At 41.4% G+C, this 20,438-nt stretch overlaps 1 protein-coding gene and 1 long non-coding RNA gene across 2 annotated transcripts in view; one reads left to right on the top strand and one right to left on the bottom strand.

Annotated features, from left to right (window-relative positions):
- The first annotated feature begins 297 nt into the window (after positions 1–297).
- Positions 298–20,438, top strand: part of PARD3B (par-3 family cell polarity regulator beta) — a 693,368-nt gene continuing 673,227 nt past the window's right edge. Inside the window, 1 exon segment of the mRNA XM_030579423.1 lies at positions 298–1,001. Within this exon segment, the coding sequence (XP_030435283.1) occupies positions 882–1,001 (120 nt within the window). The 5' untranslated portion in view covers positions 298–881.
- On the bottom strand, positions 18,549–20,423 carry LOC115659392. The gene is made up of 3 exons (XR_004002534.1): positions 20,315–20,423; positions 19,095–19,098; positions 18,549–18,569 (listed from the first exon to the last, which is right to left on the bottom strand). It is a non-coding gene; the product is annotated as an uncharacterized LOC115659392 (long non-coding RNA).

Genomic DNA, 20,438 nt, shown 5'->3' with positions numbered 1-20,438 from the left:
GCTGTGCGGAGTGTGAGGCATAGCTGTGTGGGATCTGTGCGGGGTGTGAGGTGTAGCTGTGCAGGGTGAGGGGTATAGCGGTGTGAGATGTAGCTGTGTGGGATCTGTGAGGGGTGCGGGGTATAGCTGTGCGGGCTGTAGCTGTGCAAGGTGTACTGTGTGTGACCCGCGCTGGGGACTCGGTTGCCGTGGTGCCGCAGGCCCTGCAGCCAGTGGCTCAGGGCGCTGCGGCCCCTTTAAGAGCCGGAGCCTGGCGGCCAGGCCAGGCCCGGCCCGGCGGTGAGCGGAGGAGCCGGCACAAAGTTTTGCTCTCACTGCTCCGGGGAGCAGCGGCCCGGGCTGGAGGCACCGAGCGCGCGGGGCGCCAGGGTCCGGGGGAACCGGTGGCCGCAACTAGGAGCCGCGCGGAGGCGTCCGGGCATGAGGAAGAGCCGCGGCCGTTGCATCCCCGAGCTCGGCCCGGGCTTCCCTTGAGAGCCAAGCGGGAGCCCCGCCGCAGCCGCAGCCGCTTCCTCTGCCCCTTCGGAGAGAGCCGCCTGCCAGGGCCCTTCCCAGCCCCTGCCGAGAGACTCCGCGCCTGGGGCCTCCCTGTCTCCCTCCCGCCGGGGCACGTTGTGCCCTTGCGCTGAGCGCCCTAGTGAAGGCCGGGGGTGGGGTGAGCGGCCCTCTCCTAGCCCTGCCCCCGGGGCAGCCGTGGGGCCCTCGCCCCCCCAGAGCCTGGGTCAGGCACCTGCTCCTGACAGCAAGACTCAGCTCCAGTTCGTCTGGCGGTTTGTTGTGATTTCCGGCCCCAGGGTTTCAGGGAAGCAGCTCCCACCTCTGCTCCTAGGCCTGCTCATTGTCACCCTTGGTTTAATGACTGGTTGGGGTGATTGGCTGAGATGAAGGTGACTGTCTCCTTTGGGAAGACGGGGATTGTGGTTCCCTGTAAGGATGGGCGGCTCAGTGTCAGAGACTTAACCCAGCAGGCTCTTCAGAGATACCTCAAAACCAAAGAAAAGGTAAGACAAACACACCACATTACCACATCCACTTCATACCAAGATCACTTAAGATCACTGCACCTTTATACCAGACAGTCTGCTTATAGAGGAGCCTCTATACACCTGCAATATATATAGATTATTAGTTAGCCTAAGTATATAGTGGATTTTTTTTTAAAGGTGTGTATTTTGCAATTGGTGACTTTACAGTTGAAATAGTAGATGGATATGAGTGGGATCCTGAATCAGCAGGTCCAGAATGAGCTGCAGCAGAGACATTGAAGAACAGAACTACTCAGTTTTGAAACAGAAGTTGGGTTTCAGTAGTTACTGTAATAAATAAGGACTAGAAGTCGGAGTTTGGTGGACTAGTGTTCTGAACAGCACTGTCAAATAGTTGCATGAACAGTTGATAATAGACAAGCTAAAAATGTGTTCCATTAGTCTAAATGTGTAAACTTTTCTTGTATTTTAGATTGTATATTGTGCCACAGATGCTGTGCTATAAAGATACTTATCTACAGTAAAGTCTACATAGTATGGTAGGACTTCAGCTTAGACATTATGATCCTAGGGGTACTGCATGAATAGAGGTGCCACTCTTCAGATGAATGTTGATCAAGGCTTCTTTTGTCTGGGTCTGGTGGAGATTAAAAATAGTAGGACTGGCCAGTGAATAACTTCAGTATGGTACTGATCAATAGTTTCTGTTCAAAGACTAGATTTTGCAAACACTTGTTCAGAGGAATAGTTTGTGACTTCATTGAGACTGCGCCCATGAGCAAGGATTTGTAGGATTGGGTCTTCAGAGACTGAGGGAGATCTGAGTGCAAAAGGGCAATCAGAAACCCATGAGACTTCATTACTTCTATGTTGCTGACTCATTCTGTGACTTTGGGCAAATCATCTGACTTTTCTGCCTTTGTTTTTCTCATGTGTAAAACTGGGATTATAATATTTACCATCCCTTCATAAGTGTTTTGAATATTAGTGTATGAAAACATCTACTGAAGTGCTAAATTTATTATTGTACAAATCTGTATTAACTACGGTAGTTACAGTGACTTCCATGTTTGCCTACACAAGCACCTGTAGTGATTTGCCTGTGTGAGATACTGTATAAAACAGGGCTATCGTATATTCTTTTCTATCCATACTGGTACACCATGTGCATATAGATAATCACTACTGAGGATTATATATTGTCATAATAGTGTTATGGAAATTAGCAAATATCATTTAGGCTTTGGGCCATCAGGATGGCTCAAACTGTCCAAATATAATCCTCAGCATTAATGCAAAGTTCATGCATAAGAAGCAAAAGGACTTTTGGCCTAGGTAAACTTCTTTTAAAAAAATATTGAATTCAGCTCTCTTCTTGTGGTGGTGAAGTTTTGGACTAAGTGGTGAGCCATCTGAACAAGTAATGAGGAAAGTTTCAAGGTGACCTGAAAAATTTTGGCTTGTGCTCTCTCTGCGGTGTGTGAAGGAGGACCAAAAGAAACAAGCAGGACAAAACTTACACTAGACCTGCAGATCCTGCCTAGTCTAGAATTCTTCCTATGGTGGCTGGAGAATTAATGAAATTGTAAACAAGTGTTCAGAATGAAGGCTGAACAATTGAGACAGAAATTTTTAATTAGACCGTCAAACTTTTTTTTTTGTCTTTTTGTTTTGTTAATACCTACTTAGTTAATCAAGTGAGATAGGGTGGGTGAGGTGATATCTTTTATTGGACCAACTTCTGTTGATGAGAGAGACAAGCTTTCGAGCTTACACAGAACTCTGTATCTCTCTGGTATCCTGGGGCCAACATGGTTATAACAGTGTATGTATAGTTAAATAATGTTTCAAGAAAAAGGATTTATGTTTTTTTTTTTTTGTTTGTTTTTTAAAGAATCAGCATCTCTGCCCCCTTAAGTTAAGGTGTGAGAACTGACCCTATATACCTCTGAAACATCCAGTAGGTTCTTCAGCCAATATTGGGGGAAACCAGATGTTGCATTCTTGATATTTCTAAGATTAAAACAAAGCAAAATCCGTTCTCACACTTCTCATCCCTTCTCAAACTTTTCAGGCTCTCTTTATATATCATAAGGAAACCAAAAAAGGGCACAAGCCCAGTTTATTTTAAAACTCTGGTCAGCTTCAATGTTGGTAATTTGAAACTACAGTAAATGTACATAATAGGAAAAATCAAAAGAAAAGAACATAAGAGGCTGAAACAGTACTGAGCAGATTTGGATTTAAATCTCTAATTCAGTGGCTGAGATTTTGGTGTGTGCCTTTTCTAGTTCACCGTGAGTTGCACAGGTTAAATTTCTGTGCACTTCTTTGAATAGCTGGCTTCTGGCAAATCTTATTGGCTGTCTTAGACCTTAATGCAAAATATTAGGTATCTTCAGTTTGTTTATTTAGCTAAGTATCATTGGAGGTTGTACTATTAGAAGAATTCCAAAGAATTATTACTGTTGTATTTTGGTTGCTTAATTATACAGTATATAGAATTCACTAACCATTCTAGTGGGCCTCTGTTTTTTTTGTTCATTGTCTAACATGGATGGATTAGGCCTGTTATCACTTTATTCCCAATTTTAAAAATATAATTAATACACTTACAGATGTTAATATTAGTAAAAACTGAACACAGACTTGGGACCCTGTAGCATTAGTCACTGTCTGAAATCTGCTGTAAAGTATGGGCATATAATACATATGACTTTCTAATAGGCTTGTTACTAAAGACATTTACTGACTTAAGTTTAAAAAATATATGTATTTAGAATGTCTCTAGACCACTTTATTTGAACTGAAGTTAGAGTACAGAACAATAGTGATAACACTCTAAAACCTGTTTCTCATATGATTATAAGTGTAAATGGCTTAAATGTATAATGTCTGGTTGGAAAACAGGGATAAGAAAAGGGCCGGAAGTATGTAGCGATGGGATAGGGGAGCTGGAAAGTAGAAACGAGGGGAATGTACCACAGTTTCAGAATGAGAGGTTTGGGAAGTGGATAGAACAGATTTAGAGAAGACTTTTACTTTATTTAAAAAAAAGTTGTGCTATAGTTACAATACTCGTAATGTGTATGTAAGGTTTTAATCCCATCTTGGGGGTTCTACTGATATAAACAGACACCTTGAACTTTGCATTTGTTTCTTATCTTACCATATTCATTTGATGGAATTCCAGCCTTTGACAAAGCTGAGGGTGTAGGGGTAGTGTTCATTTTATGTATGTTAAGTATTTTTACTATTTTTTTTTATTATAATAGTCAAGTTCATAATGGTCTCAAGAATTTAGCTCCTTGGTAAACTATGGTTTTTATAATATTTGTAATGGGACAAAAATGTATAGTAAATTGATAGCTATTCCACTTCAATGTGATTTTGCAAATAAATAACTGAAAGTCTTGGAGACACTTTACTTGCTATAGCCTGCTGCATTTTATTAACAAACTTGGACTGATCACATGGCAGATACAAGGCAAGATTTGACCATAAAGGCTCACTAATAACTACTGTTAATAAGTCAGAATTATTTTATTTATCAGCTGAAAAGTCATGCAATAAGACAATTTTTCATTGTTGTACATGAAGGTCAGCTATTGGGACAGAATTCCCAATCAATAGGTGCAATTTTAAATGGTCAAACCTCTTGTTCTACATCCCGATTGACTCATCAGAGATTAAAAAGAACTTCACTGGATGTTTAAATTCCCCCTAAAACATAAATTCTCCCCATGAAAATATCAGTTTAAAAAAGGCTGTTATACTTAGGAATTATGTTCAGAAAGAAGAGAATTCCAGATATTTTTGAAAAATAACAAACGACGTGTGTGTGAGATGGGGGTGGTGGTGTGTAGGGAGGGAGATTTATAAGAACGGTTTTCTTGAGAATCAAGATTTATTGTTCTGAGAGGGCAATGTCTACTTTTGTTTCATCTCAGTCAATATTTACCTCTCAGGTAAACAAATCTTCAGTACAAGTCAATATCTGCCTTTGTTGTTGTTTTTTTGTTTTGTGGTGTGTAACTTCATAAACCTCTCTCTTCTCATGCCTGCCCCATGACATGACAGTCACAGTTTTTGGAACAATATCTAGTTATACTCAGTAGAACTAATAGGCAGGGCTTTGGAGCGGAGCCTGGAGCTGGAGCGCGGAGCAGTTCCGGAGCAGTGGAGCTACAGGTTTTTGCCTGGAGCTGAAGCGGAGCTGGAGCACAGCTCCAAAGCTCTGCAAATAGGTCCACATAATCTTTCTGACTGCCTCCATACCATCTCTTATTTAACTACTCTGTTTGTTTGTTTAGATATTTCTACTATCTTAGGATATGTCTTCATTGCATAGCTAGCTTGAGTTACCTCTCAAGTTAGTCAGGCTTCAGTGAGAGGCCACAGTGCAAAATAACGCTTGAGTTGCTATGTGCATGCTGTTGCTGTGTTTGCCTGTGTGCAGTGCTAAGACTTCTAAGGATAAATATCATGGGAAGTAAAAGTGAGTGAAATTCTTTTAGACTTTTTTTTTCATGCCAAAGCATATATCTGCCCCTGAAACATTTTGCAAATTTGTGTCAAATTTGCAGAAGTGTTTTAGTTTAAATAAATAAATAAAAAACAGCACCCCCCCAAAAAAATCTAAACACTTTTTTTTTTTTTACATATGTTTTTAATTCTGTTGCAAGGTGAATTTTTGCTTCAGGGTTTTCATGTTTTGGATAAAATTACTTTAACACATAAAATGGTCAAAATCTAAACAAAATGTTTAGTTTGACCCTAGATGATTCTCTCCCTCCACCCCACCCCCCTGAATTGCCAGCAAATGGAAAATCTGTTATTTGCCCAGCTCTAACAGTAACCCAAGTCACTTTTTGAATTCTTTCCCAGAATTTGTCTCTTTTTCAGGGCACAGTGGGAATTCTAGGAAGGTACCCAAGAATTCCAAATGCTTGAGTGCTATTAGCCTGTGTCTGGACTGCAGAGTGTTTGTGTTAGCAGCTGTTGTGCTATGCTCACTTGAGTTTTAGCCAGTTTCCGCTTTGGTGCCAGCCTACTTGAGTTAAAAACTCAGTGGACTTGAATTAGAGGTTTTTGCACGTGGAAAGAAGGAACTGAAGTTAGGGGGTAATGATAGAATTATAACAAGATAATTTTGCAGTGAAGGTAATCCCTTAATTAAGTCTGGACATTGAAACTTTAACTATATATTGTTTTTGTCTTAACTTTGTCAAGCTTGCAATGGTATTTTATTAACTTAAAAAATGATGATGGAGTTTTTGTTCTCATGGATGTTTAGTAGAAAGGAGCAGCAGTGAGCCTGGAGAATGAGATATACAACATCCCTTCTTCTAGATAAAGTAACATTTACTTTACTTTATCTCCTTTGAAACAAAATTTACAGCATTCCTGTAAACTTTCTCACTTTCATAAAAGAACAGGCAAAGTATACAATAGGGGAGAGTCTTACATGTAGATACACCTCTACCCCAATACAACACACATTCGGATATAACTCAGTAAAGTAGTGCTCTGGGCGGGGCGGGGCTTTGCACTCTAGCGGATCAAAGCAAGTTAGATATAACACGGTTTCACCTATAATGTGGTAAGATTTTTTTATTTTTTTTTATTTTTTTGGCTCCCGAGGACAGTGTTCTATCTGGGTAGAGGTGTATGATCATATTCTGTTTGAATGCATATCAGTCCTCCAAGGTAGAAATACTTTTTGTTCTGTCATCAAAACAAAGATGGTCTCTGTCCATAATCCCCTTCTGAAATCTTGGATCTGTTTTTAACCATTAGATAGTTCACTTGGTGGAACCACTTCAGAGGGTGACTAAACTGCTATGCCAACTGAATGCTTGGCTTCCCCCCTTGGAAAGCCAACTAGACTACTAGAGTGTCAGTTATGGTTTTGTGATGTAGGTGCCCACTGATTAGAAACTATACCGAAAACACTAATTTGTTCCACAGAGGTAGTGATAAACTCCTTGACTACTAAACTGGATATCGGTGACATAGTGGTGAAGACAATGCAATGGTCACATATCTCTGATTGGACAGGGAATAATGTTTGACTTATTTGTGTATTGGCAGCACTGTGCTGAAAGGTATTTAGTGGCTTACTGTTATAGGCTGACTATTTATGTCACCTTACATTTTTTGCTGCTAAAATATTTCTCTCTGTTGTAACTTCATAAACCTCTCTGTTTTCATGCCTGCCCCATAGCATGACGATCACAGCTTTTGGAACGGTATCTAGCTGCTGCTAAGCAGTCAGCAGAAGGAGTACTAAATGTTCTTTTGCAGTTTCTTTAAAAATGGAAGCTTTAAAAAAATTTATTTTGAACCAAAACTCAGTATCTGACTTGCAAAAACAGTCCAAGTTTCCACAGATATTGTGGAAGATATCAAAATGTAGAAGATGAACCACGTTGTGCCCACTCTTCTGTTTGTTCAAGTGTTGTGTTTTAATTTATGAGCAAAGTAGAAGGCAGGTAATATTAATAGAGGCAGAATATTAATGAATTTGTACTGCTTGTTTCCTCTTCCAGAAGTAGGTTTTAGCTTTTGTGGGCTCTTCCATGACCAGGTAGATTATGTGCCCTAAAATTGTTCATTCTTTTTATATTTTAATGCCATTTGTATTTATCCACAATGTGCTTTCTACATCAGGAATAATTTACGTATTTCTAAGCTCTGGTTTTAAACACTTACTCAGATTTTTTTTTTTAAACTTCTCATCCCCGTATCTATATTAACATTCTCTTGTCCTCTTATTAACTGCAGTTCATTATCAAGTTTCTAACTTGTCTTTGGGGCTTTGATATATATTTTTGTATGTGAAAATCATAATTAAGCTGTCCAGCATTCCAGTTTGCTCATTATGATAGTGCACTAATAAACTGGAGTCTAATTTGGTATTAGATTTCCCACATTATTATGAGTGACTGCTTGACAAGTATAGGATGAGAAGTCCTCTTCCAGATAAGTAAAGGGATAGCTGGGGTGGGGGGAAGGAACCAAATTACTTCACTAACCTCAGTATTAAACAGGAGTTCATACAGAAGTAACTTGACAATGGTATTGCTATTTCCAGTAATAGTAGGGAATATAAACTTCTATGGCTTCTTTTTTGAGTCTTTTAAACATATATGTACTATTGGCTAATTTGTGCCTCACTTCAACCTTTTGGAAGATGTATCACGTTGACATTAGCTTTTTCTGTGACAATGGTTTTATTCTTCCATTTTTTTGTTTGAGTGCTGGTAAAGATGACCCCATTTGATAAGCACAGTAGCTGGAACTTCTTCAATGCTTTGTATTTAGACTAGCATCATAGTTTAAGACGGTAAATCTTTCTTGGCTGTGTAAAAACACTGGCTTTGGTATTTAAACAACACAGTTAACATGTTTTGTGTGGGAATTCCTTTAGATGATTTCATGGGAACAGAGATGCTTTTGATCTAGGGCTAACGGTATATTTTGAATACAATTTTAAAATTGCTTCCATATCCTAGTGTAATTTTAATTTAATTATCTCTTTGATAAGAAGCTACTATAACTACTGGTGTTCTTTCTAATTGCTCTGAGACATCATTCCAATGCATAATTTGGGGGGGGGAAGAGGTAGAGGCAGAGACGACATTTAGCCATTAATATCAAAGGTTTTCTGTCCTCAATTTTTTCATCAAGTCTTAATTTTGATTAGTCTGATAACTCTATCAGTTTGCAAAGTTATAGCTAAAACTTAAACATTTTTCTGTGCAACATAGTTTATGGAATAGCAGTAATGGTTACTGATGCACTTCATCACTCCCATTAATGCTGATATACTGTTAAGGCTTTTTTTTCCCATTCCTTTCCTGCCTATCATAAGTGTTTATAAGTTGGCTAGAAAAACTGCCTTTTGTGCTGAAAATCAAACTTGTCATACAAGATGTTGTCCTGTGCGGTTTTCTTTACTTTAACTTACAAAATGTCATGCCACTTTTCAGGTTTGATCAGTAAAAAGAGAGAACAGGTTATCGACTTCAGTTAACATTGAGTGCCTTGCTTAAAACACATAGGCATCAGGTAATAAAATATAAAAAAAAAATCTATCAAAGAAGTAGAGATGGATGAAATTGGTAAAAATGCAGTATGTGTAGTCAGATTGACCCACCCTGGAAATACTATAAATGTGTATGCTACATACATGATCATTCTAGGGTCTATAAAATAAATCTTTGATCTTGTTTATCAAGTTCAAAGTGTTAAGAGTTGTCTGAAGTGTTTGAGAGCTAGACTGGAATAATCAGATATTGAAAATGGAGTTCTAGAAGGAAGATATTTAAGGGCTTCATAAAGTAGCACATACTGATAGGTTGCAATTCACCCTTCATTTGGGCAAACAGCAATAGAAACCAATCTAGTCTGAATTGATTTACAGAAGACAGAGGGAGACAATTAGCAGGCAAAATTTCTATTATGCATTCACTTCTTCCAAATCAATATGCACACACTCTCCTTCCCTGATTACTTGCTTTATCATCTTCAAAAAAGCTTTTGGCAAAGGATGGAATTGAAATAAATTGATCTAAACACTTATTTCCCACAAAGGGAAAATGTTTTTGCTTGTATAGAATGTCAGTTCAACATGATTTCTAAAAAGCAGTTGACAATGACAGACAGTATGTATCCTACTGATATTGTATAAAATGCCAAACAACTCTTGAAAAAGTGACTAAAGTTATTTGGCAATAATAGTTGTACTTTCTATGAAATATACTTTCCCCTATATTTGTTCTGTATGGTGCATCAATTGAATTGCACCAGACTGTGCTGAGCCTTGCATCCTGCTGTTGAACCAGCAGACTTCCTCCCACATGGAGCACAACATTCTTCAGGCTTTCCTAATCAGTCGGATGCCATAAGGACTGCAGGTTTCAGTATAAACACCTGTCTTATCTAAAATATCATCCAGTATTAATTAAAATGTCTGTCTTTTACCCTTAAAATAATGGTGCTAAAAGGCTATAGCAATTGATACAATGCAGAAGCTGTTTTCAGCTGTGATTTGTCTTTATAAATAAAAAGGCTCAATAATAATATTTTCCTATTTCAAGGCAGTTTTTTAAAATAAAACAAGCATGGTTAGACTTGATAACCAGAAACAAAGTTTTGAATGCTAACGAACACACGGATCTATAAATTCACTAAAAAAAGGAAATTCCTTCAGGGAGCAAGTCTTTGAAAGTCAGTGTGTATAGTACTTATTACCCAAGTAACATTGAGAATTTGGACATGAATCATTCTTTCCTCTTCTTGGGCATGCACACTTTTCTGGTTGCTCTCTTTGGAACCTATTTGCCAGTGGTGCTGGAACAGTTAGCATGTGGTATCAAGCGGAGTGCCCCAAGGGTCGGTCCAGGGGCCGGTTTTGTTCAATATCTTCATTAATGTCCTGGAGGACTGCACTCTCAGCAAGTTTGCAGATGACACTAAACTGGGAGGAGTGGTAGATACGCTGGAGGGTAGGGATAGCATACAGAGGGACCTAGACAAATTAGAGGATTGGGCCAGAAGAAATCTGATGAGGTTCAACAGGGACAAGTGCCAAGTCCTGCACTTAGGACGGAAGAATCCCATGCACTGCTATAGACTAGGGACCGAATAGCTAGGCAACAGTTCTGCAGAAAAGGACCTAGGGGTTACTGTGGACGAGAAGCTGGATATGAGTCGACAGCACACCCTTGTTGCCAAGAAGGCTAATGGCATTTTGGGCTGTATAAGTAGGGGCATTGCCAGCAGATCGAGGGACGTGATCATTCCCCTCTATATGGTGTTGGTGAGGCCTGATCTGGAGTACTGTGTCCAATTTTGGGCTCCACACTACAAGAAGGATGTGGAAAAATTGGAAAGAGTCCAACGGAGGGCAACAAAAATGATTAGGGGGCTGGAGCACATGACATGAGGAGAGGCTGAGGGAACTGGGATTGTTTAGTCTGCAGAAGAGAATAATGAGGGAGGATTTGATAACTGCTTTCAACTACCTGAAAGGGGATTCCAAAGAGGATGGATCTAGACTGTTCTCAGTGGTACCAGATGACTGAACGAGGAGTAATGGTCTCAAGTTGCAGTGGGGGAGGTTTAGGTTGGATATTAGGAAGAACTTTTTCACTAGGAGGGTGGTGAAGCACTGGAATGGGTTACCTAGGGAAGTGGTGGAATCTCCTTCCTTAGAGGTTTTTAAGGCCTGGCTTGACAAAGCCCTGGCTTGGATGATTTAATTGGGGATTGGTCCTGCTTTGAGCAGGGGGTTGGACTAGATGACCTCCTGAGGTCCTTTCTAACCCTGATAGTCTATGATTCTATGAACTGAACTGTAAACCTGTATATGATAGAAACAACCTCAAGCCAGGGGATGCTCCAGCACTCCTAGTTCCAGCCACCTAGGCCGGTGGCTAACTTTTCATACAGAATTACTCTTTTATCTGTGAAGAAAAGAGAATTTACAATATTAAAAAACAGTGATTAGATTCAAAGGGCCTTCTGGATCATGCTTCCTACTTTAGGCAAACAAAAAAGGGTAAGACTATATCTTCATAAATGTATATAATTTTTCCTTAGATGTCTAGTGATTGTGCCATAGATACCTCCAATAAGTAAACTGCTGCAAAGTCTGATCTTATCAGTATTTGCTATTATCTACGATAAAACTATCATTTCTGTACCATCATCAGTACTAGCATTCAGAAGTGATGTCTGTTCATGCTGCATCACTACCACACAAGATGCTCACTTCATATTGCACCCTGTGATACTCCTGTGCTTTGAAGTCTAAACCAGTCCTTTGGCTTCCCACGGATAATGGTAGCAGCTGTTGCTGAATAGAGACCTTTATTTTTAATTAATAAAGCAAAATGCTATCAAATTTTTAAGACACAAATGCAATCTGCTTGAGTGCAAATTATATTTACAAGCAACAACAGACTGGAACCTAGGTTTCTTCTTCCTTTACCCCTTTATGAAAGGTTGTCTTTGCAGGTTATGATGATTTTTAATTGGCTGACTGTGGTTGTTTGCAGGTGAGTCAGAACTTCATGGTGGAATTCTTGCTCCAAGTCTGTTGGATTGCAGCCTAAAGGACTTGGGGGTGTGTGTGTGTGTGTGTGTGTGTGTGTGTGTGTGTGTGTAACAAATCCATTTGTTTTTCTATATGAGGTGTTAACTACTGGAACTCTTCTGAGTGGTGGGTGTACTGACCAATCAGAATGTTTACTATGAAAAAGTTACTTCCAATAAAGAAATTTTGTCTTCAGGAAGCAGACCAAAATCTGTATTTAATGAAGATGTTTGACATCCTGGCTACAGAATTGCAGGTAGGAAATGCACTATTTATTTTCATTCCCCGTCACCACCCTCAGTGATGTGGAGGATGTTCTGAGAGCTATGCCTGCCCACCTGGAGGTTGGACCCATACTTCTCATGGCTCGCTAATTCTGTAGTAAGGCTTTGGATTTTCTGTTATAGTACATGTTAATATTTTGTTTTGGGGAAGGTAAAGATTTAGCTGCTCTTAAACTGGTGGTTAGACATATACTGAAGATATCGTCGCTTGATATTCCAACTTTATTCAAGTTTTGTACCTTCTTTTTGGGTGGGAAAGGTGGTGGCATAGCAGCTCCAATCTCAATGCTTCCTTGTTCTCTATCAGAAAGGTCTAAAAACAAAACCTGATGAATGACATGAAGTGATGGATGCAGGAAAGGTGTCCATGCTGATTTATGTTAAGTCTCTCACCAGCCTCTGATGCCATGGCTTGCTTTGGGGCAATATTGTTTCATCTAGGTTGGAAGGGGTGTCTCTGAGGTGGTTCTAGTGCTTACTTTTTAAAATTTTGTAAAAAGGATGATGCACAATAGTCGTCCTCTATTAGAATTCTCATGTGTGAGTTACTGCAGTTTGTTCTAATTGTGCATGTCTCCTGTGCAGTGTGAGAGAGAGGGGGGAGACTGTGAGGGAGCTTATGGATTCCAGTACTACCATAGTGTAAATGATGTTTTATTTCTTTTTGCATCAAATTTGGTTTCATCTTGGTTTTGTGAGGGTGTTGTGCCTCACCTTTACTCACTTCTTTAGACTCTATAGAGATTTGGACCTGCATGGATGAGACAAACGTTCCAGCAAGAGCAGTAGTTCTCAAACTGTGGTGAGGGCCTCCCAAGGGAGGTGCAGAAATGTGTTAAGGGAGGCGCAAACTATGTGGTTTTTTTTTGTGTGTGTGTGTGTGTGAGAGAGAGAGAGAGAGAGAGCGCGCGCGCTGGCTGTCAGCCCTGGTGACTGGGGCTTGTGCAGAAGGGCCGTATACACCCAGGAGGCAGGGATAAAGCGACAGCTGTAACCCTGCCACCCTCGTGCTGAGAGCCAGAGTCCTGCCACCCTGTCTCAGGCTCTCCTCTCACCCCCTTTCCTGATCCCTCACCAAGAGGTAGTGAGGCGCCGGCTGTCAGCCCCAGGGAGTAGGGAGCCAAAGTCTGCTGTGAAAAGTGATATTTTGAATATCACTTTTCACATTGCCACCCCTACTTCTGTGCTGGTGCGGTGCTTCTTTCAGAGCTGGGCGCCCGGCAAGCAGCTGCTGCTCTCTGCTCTTCCTTCAGAGCTGGGTGGAATATATTTACACCTCTCCCTACCCCAGGTACAGAAGGGGGGCTCAATCAAATAAGTTTGAGAACCCCTGAGCTAGAGGAATGGGAAGGAGAATTGTGCCTTCATTGCTAACTGGGGTATAGTGGTTCCCTTTTTCCAATGCCCAAAGATCTTCACTCAACACCAGCAAGGCTGTTCATTTCTGCAAATCAGGACCCCAAACAAACACCCAGGGTGGCTGTTTTTGGATTCTGCCAGTTGCAGAAGTGGTAGCTGCGAATAGATCTTGATCCAAGGTTTTGTCTGTTTCATCTCTGAAAGGGAAAGAGAAATTATGCCTCAGGCCTCATACAGTTTTGGTCAAGAAATCATCTCCATGGTGTTTGGAATTTGCTTGAGGTGTGTATGCCTGGAACTCCTGCTCTGAGGTCAGTTGCAGGATGTTCACTTGAAGACCTGTACCTTTTTAGATATTGCTTACCTGACTGCCTAGCTGTTGTAGCTTGAATCTAGTGAGCTTCAAATCTTTCTGGAAGGTGCTATTTTTTTTTTTAAATTCAATCAAGATTTTGACACAGGGTTTTCTGTGATTTTGATAGTTACCTACATGATACACAGTAGTTATGTCAGACAATAAATAACCCTAGTTCCAGCAAGTCAGCAGTACTTTTAAAAGTAATATGGTGCTCTAGGGATTCTGTAGATGTGTGCTAAAACTAGGAATACTGATTCTGAGATGGTCTAAGGAAGGGGTGGACAAACTTTTTGGCCTGAGGGCAACATGTGGGTGTGGAAATTGTATGGTGGGCCATGAATGCTCAAGAAATTGGGGGTTGGGGTGCGGAAGGGAGTGAGGACTCCGGCTGGTGGTATGGGCTCTGGGGTGGGGCCAGAAATGAGGAGTTCAGGGTGTGGGTGGGGGCTCTGGATTGAGGCAGGGGGTTGGGGTGAGGGCTCTGGGGTGCAGAAGGGTGGGACCAAGGGGTTCGAAGGGTGGGTGGGGCATCAGGGCAGGGGGTTGGGGTGTGGGAGGGGGTCAGGGGTGCGGGCCCTGGGCAGCGCTTACCTCAAGCACTCTTTGAAGCAGTGGCATGTCCCTTCTCCAGCTCCTACGCAGAGGCGCAGCCAGGCACCTTTTGTGCACTACCCGGTCCATGGGTGCTACCCCTGCAGCTCCCATTGGCCCCATTTGCTGGCCAATGGGAGCTGTGGGGCAGTGCTTGGGGTGGGGGCAGCATGCAGAGCCCCCAGGCTGTCCCTATGTGCAGGAGCGGGGACGTGCCGCTGCTTCCGGGAGCCGTGTGGAGCAAGCCCCCAACCTTACTCCCCAGCAGGGGCTCTAGAGCCGTATTAAAATGTCTGAAGGTCCGGATGTGGCCCCTGGGCCATAGTTTGTCTGCTCTGGTCTAAGGGAAGATATTTAGGTATTACCAGGTTAAATCATGAGGATGCCACTCTGGCAGTTGCTATTCTTGGACTTATAGAATCTAACCCCAAGTATGCCAGAGTAAGGAAATCCAGCTGAATTCTGTGAGGCTTGGCGGTAGGTAGTGGTTGTCTACAACTTGAGAGAGAGAAGCAGTGGAATGTGGGACAGAGTTTGTGTGTGCTGTGAGAACCACTGCTCCTACTTGGCTGACACTGCTATCTCAAAAGTGGTGAAAACTGAAGCAGTATAAACACCTTTGAGAGCCAGAGGGAGAAGACCCTTGATAGAAGAGCATTTGCTGCAGATTCAGAATGGAAGATGTGTGTATATTCTCTCTCCTCTACTAGGGAGGGAAGATATTTGTTAGCGTTAGCTAAGTTATCCACTCACTCTGTTTTTATCTGCATAATATGGAATAGCCACTCTGTGTCCTGCATTCTAGATGTGTGCCCTAATGCCATTGGGCTATAGAGTCAGTTTCTCTTTCTTTCTCATCCAGTGAATATATAGTTAATTGATACAAAGTGAAACAGTTCCAACAGTGTAGACTTAGAGACTGACTCTGTAGTCCAGTGGTTAGGGCAGTCACCTAGGATGCAGGAGACATGGATTCAAATCTCTGCTTCAAATGATGTACAGCAGGGGTTTGAATGTGGGTCTCCTATATCCCAAATGAGGACCCTTGCCTCCAGGCTGCTAGCTATGTGGGGCTGAGTCTGTCTTCCTCAGAGTTTCTGGTCAAACTGTCCTGGATTTGAGAGTGCTTTCCTGGTGAAAATTTTCATTGAAACTGATACATATCCAGTGGTTTCGACACACTGTTTTCTGATAGTTGTCAAAAAATCCTTGTCAGTTCTAATGTAAATTTCCTAAGAGTTGCAGGCTTTATGAAACTAGAATAGAAAAGTTGCAAGCCAGTCAATATATGTTACAGGCAGCTCACAGTTCTCAGTATGCAGTCTGGATTCCCTTCTCAGCCTGGGACTGAACTCCCTAGTTCAAAGTCTTTGCCTTCCAGACGATCTTCCAGGTATTGAGATGGAGGAGGAGAGAGGCCAAGTAATGAAGTCACTGTCCCTCTTTTATACTTTCTACCAACTGCTAGAATGATTCTTGCTGTGACATGGGGGCTTAAGCAGCCCTCATTGCACACATGCCTTCTCCAGGGAGTCTCTGAGATATTGGATTTTTCTTGATGGGCCATCAAAGCCTGTCTGGCCAGTGATAGTTGCTCCTTTGTCACTATTGAAAGGCCAGCTGTGGGCATCTCCCAATCTCACAACATATTTTAGTAGCTTGTATAGCAATACTTGATAACTTCCCATACAAAGATAGTACATAGAATTCAAGAGGCTATTAAGGTTCAACTGATGAAGACTTTTAAAATAACTCGCAAGGCATGCATTGTACAAAGCATATCCTATGACAGTGGTGAATATGGGGGTTTCGGGATGCTACTTTGAGGTATAGAATGTTCATCTGCATCAGTGGTTTTCAACCTTTTTTCATCTATGGACTCCTAAACAAATTTCAAATGGAGATGCCAGACCCCTTTAGAAATCTTAAACATAGCCTGCAGACCACCGGGATCTGCGAACCACAAGTTGAAAACCACTACTCTAACCGTTGTGTTAGAGAGAAACCAACCTTTGCATAAATACCTCAGAAATAAAATCAGTCACGTTTTCTACATTTTATTCCCAACTTTTGATTTTAAAATTGGCTTTTCTTATCAGGACTGTCCACTCTGTCCAACGTTAACTTTGCTAAATAGACAAAAAGGGATGAGAGCAGAACCTGTGCTTGTAAGCTCTAGAAGAATTTGAACTCTGCTGGATATATCCTATTGATAGACAGTGAAAATGATTCCATATTGGGTATAAAAGCTGGCAAAAGGATTTATTTGATTGCAATCAACTTTAAAGTTTGTTCTCTTACGTAATTTTTGGGAAAACATCCTTCAACTTCAGGGATCTCTCATTTACTGATTTTTCCCAGTTAAAACAAGCAAGTCCCTTAGAATTCAAAGAAGGTGGAAGAATCTGATAGCTTATTATCCTTTTTATTGCAGGTTTGACAATGTTTATTAATGACAATGGATTTGAAATGAGCATCTTATGCAGTCTTGGGCCAGCCTCTGTCCCTTTGTCTTAAAGGTTTGAGAACAGATAATGTGAAAGAATACGTTTGTTTCCAGATGGCTGCATGCTTGATGCTCCTTTATGTTTAGCTGTCATTCAGATGTGAATGCTGTGATGATTATAAGTGTCTTCCATTTTTCTGGGTTGAAATTAAACCTTTTATGCATTGTATATTAAGAGATTAACTGTTTGGCGGATCAAGTTGCTTCCTATTGTTCCAGTTTCCCCATTGATGATGATGATGATGTAGAAGAATATTCTGCTAGCTGAGAGGTTGGGGTTCATGAGGAAACTTAGGAGCTCTCTTCTCAGGTTTGGGAAGTTAATTCTATTGGCAAAGTGAGATTGGGTGGTATTGTGGTTTTTTTTTTTTTTTTTTTTTTTTTTTTTTTAAACTGTCTGTCTTAGTGCCTCACTGCCATCCTGTAAAATTTTGCCATCTTCAGTCATAATGGTATTATCTCATGCTTAACAATAAATTTATTATGCCCTGTCTGGGTGAAAATGTGACTGTTTCTAGTTAACAGTGGGTGGGAGAAGGAGAGTATAGAAGGTTTGACATTAGAATGAAGCTTGAGATTCTTTTACGCGTGTGTGTGAAACTTTAGGTTTATACTGACTTCACTAGTGCTTTTTATGTAGCCTGTTGTAAAACTGGGCATACATTTAGATGAGTTGATGTAATCCCTGGAAGACTTCTGTGTACGACCAGGGGCACTCGTACCCTTAGGTGAGAACCACTACTTTAGCAAGTGTGGTGTTCTTGGTAAAATCAGTGCAAGGAGATTAAAGCAAAGAAATGTGTATAGCCATGTGACACCGGGTGGCAAACTAAGGACTTCTCTACACTTGTTGGCCTCTGTTTCAGTCGTCACTGTAGCTGTACCAGTGCAAACCACTAGCATAGACAAGAAAAGCTGCTCATGGAGTCTGCCTGTCAGGGGGAGCATGACTGGGGCCATAGGGGAAGTGCTCTGCCAAGAAACTAAATTTCCTCTGAGGCAGTAGTCACTTTAAAAGACAAGCTTCTTAAAACTTAATTTGTGCAAAAATGAGTGTAAAGTATTTGATAATTATGGGTTTTCATGCAGGTGACACTTTTTATACCATGTGGCAAATTGCCGGTACTGTTATGCTGGGTCTCGCGCTTTCTCTTCTTTGGAGAAGGCTCAGGGCACCATTGCTTGCCTCTGAACCAGTATTTTAATTACCCCACTAGTGTCCTTGAGGAGGGGAGTGGAGAGGGAGGGACCTGGGCCCGCCCTCTTCTCCAGGTCCCAACCCAGGGGCCCTGAGGTTTGTGGTGAACCACTTGAACTAGCGGTTCCTTCCCCTGGGCTACTTCCCTCTCCTGCCCTTCAGCTTGTGAAGGGGCTTCTTGCCCTCCTTTTCATAGATTCATAGACTCCTAGATTCTAGGGTCAGAATGGACCAATGTGATCATCTAGTCCGACCCCTTGCACAAAGCAGGCCACAGAACCCTACCCATCCACTTATATAACAAACCCCTAACCTATGTCTGAGTTACTAAAGTCTTCAAATTGTGGTTTGAATCTCTGCAGAGAATCCACCAGCAAGTGACCCATGCCCCACACTGCAGGGGAAGGCAAAAAACCTCCAGGGCCTCTGCCAATCTGCCCCGGAGGAAAATTCCTTCCTGACCCCAAATATGGCGATCAGCTAAACCCTGAGCATGTGGGCAAGACTCACCAATCAGCACTCAGAAAAGAATTCTCTGCAGTAACTCAGATCCCATCCCATCCAACATCCCATCACCGACCACTGGGCATACTTATCTGCTGATAATCAAAGATCACTTGCCAAATTTAGGCTATCCCATCATACCATCCCTTCCATAAACTTGTCAAGCTTAGTCTTAAAGCCAAATATGTCTTTTGCCCCCACTACTCCCCTTGGAAGGCTATTCCAGAACTTCACTCCTCTAATGGTTAGAAACCTTCGTCTAATTTCAAGTCTAAACTTCCTAGTGTCCAGTTTATACCCATTCGTTCTTGTATCTACATTGGTACTGAGCTTAAATAATTCCTTTGCCTCCCTAATATATTTATAAAGAGCAAGCATATCCCCCCTCAGCCTTCTTTTGGCTAGACTAAACAAGCCAAGCTCTTTGAGTCTCCTTTCATATGACAGGTTTTCCATTCCTCAGATCATCCTAGTAGCCCATCTCTGAACCTGTTCCAGTTTGAATTCATCCTTCTTAAACATGGGAGACGAGAACTGCACACAGTATTCCAGGTGGGGTCTCACCCAGCGCCTTATATAACGGTACTAACACCTCCTTATCTTTGCTGGAAATACCTCGCCTGATGCATGCTAAAACCGCATTAGCTTTTTTAACGGCCATATCACATTGGCGGCTCATAGTCATCCTGTGATCAACCAATACCCCAAGGTCCTTCTCCTCTGTTGCTTCCAATTGATGTGTCCCCAATGTATATCTAAAGGTCTTTATTATTAATCCCTAAATGCATGACCTTGCACTTTTCACTATTAAATTTCCTCCTATTACTATTACTCCAGTTTACAAGGTCATCCAGATCTTCCTGTATGATATCCCGGTCCTTCTCCGTGTTAGCAATACCCCCCAGCTTTGTGTCATCTGCAAACTTTATTAGCACATTCCCGCTTTTTGTGTCAAGGTCAGTAATAAAAAGGTTAAATAAGATTGGTCACAAAACCGATCCTTGAGGAACTCCACTAGTAACCTCCTTCCAGCCTGACAATTCACCCTTCAGTACGGACTATTGTAGTTTCCCCTTTAACCAGTTCCTTATCCACCTTTCAATTTTCATATTGATCCCCATCTTTTCCAATTTGACTAATAATTCCACATGTGCAACTGTGTCAAATGCCTTACTGAAATTGAGGTAAATTAAGTCTACCACATTTCCCTTGTCTAAATAATCTGTCACCTTCTCAAAGAAGGAGATCAGGTTGGTTTGGCATGATCTACCTTTAGTAAAACCATGTTGTAATTCGTCCCAACTACCATTGACCTCAATGTCCTTAACTACTTTCTCCTTCAAAATTTTTTCCAAGACCTTACATACTACAGATGTCAAACTAACAGGCCTATAGTTACTCGGATCACTCTTTTTATCCCTTACTTCTACACAAGCCAGATGCCCCTTACCTAGGGCTTCTTTTGGATTTCTCAGCCTACTGCAGCACTTCTCCAAACTTTCCTTTTGTCTCTCTTCAAAATTGTTCTCTTCTCCAACTCCTTCGAAC

This window comes from Gopherus evgoodei, chromosome 11 (genome assembly GCF_007399415.2).
Source record: "Gopherus evgoodei ecotype Sinaloan lineage chromosome 11, rGopEvg1_v1.p, whole genome shotgun sequence".
Taxonomy (NCBI): domain Eukaryota; kingdom Metazoa; phylum Chordata; order Testudines; family Testudinidae; genus Gopherus; species Gopherus evgoodei.
Note: the sequence above shows the minus strand (reverse complement) of the source record. Positions and strands in the feature narration are given on the sequence as shown.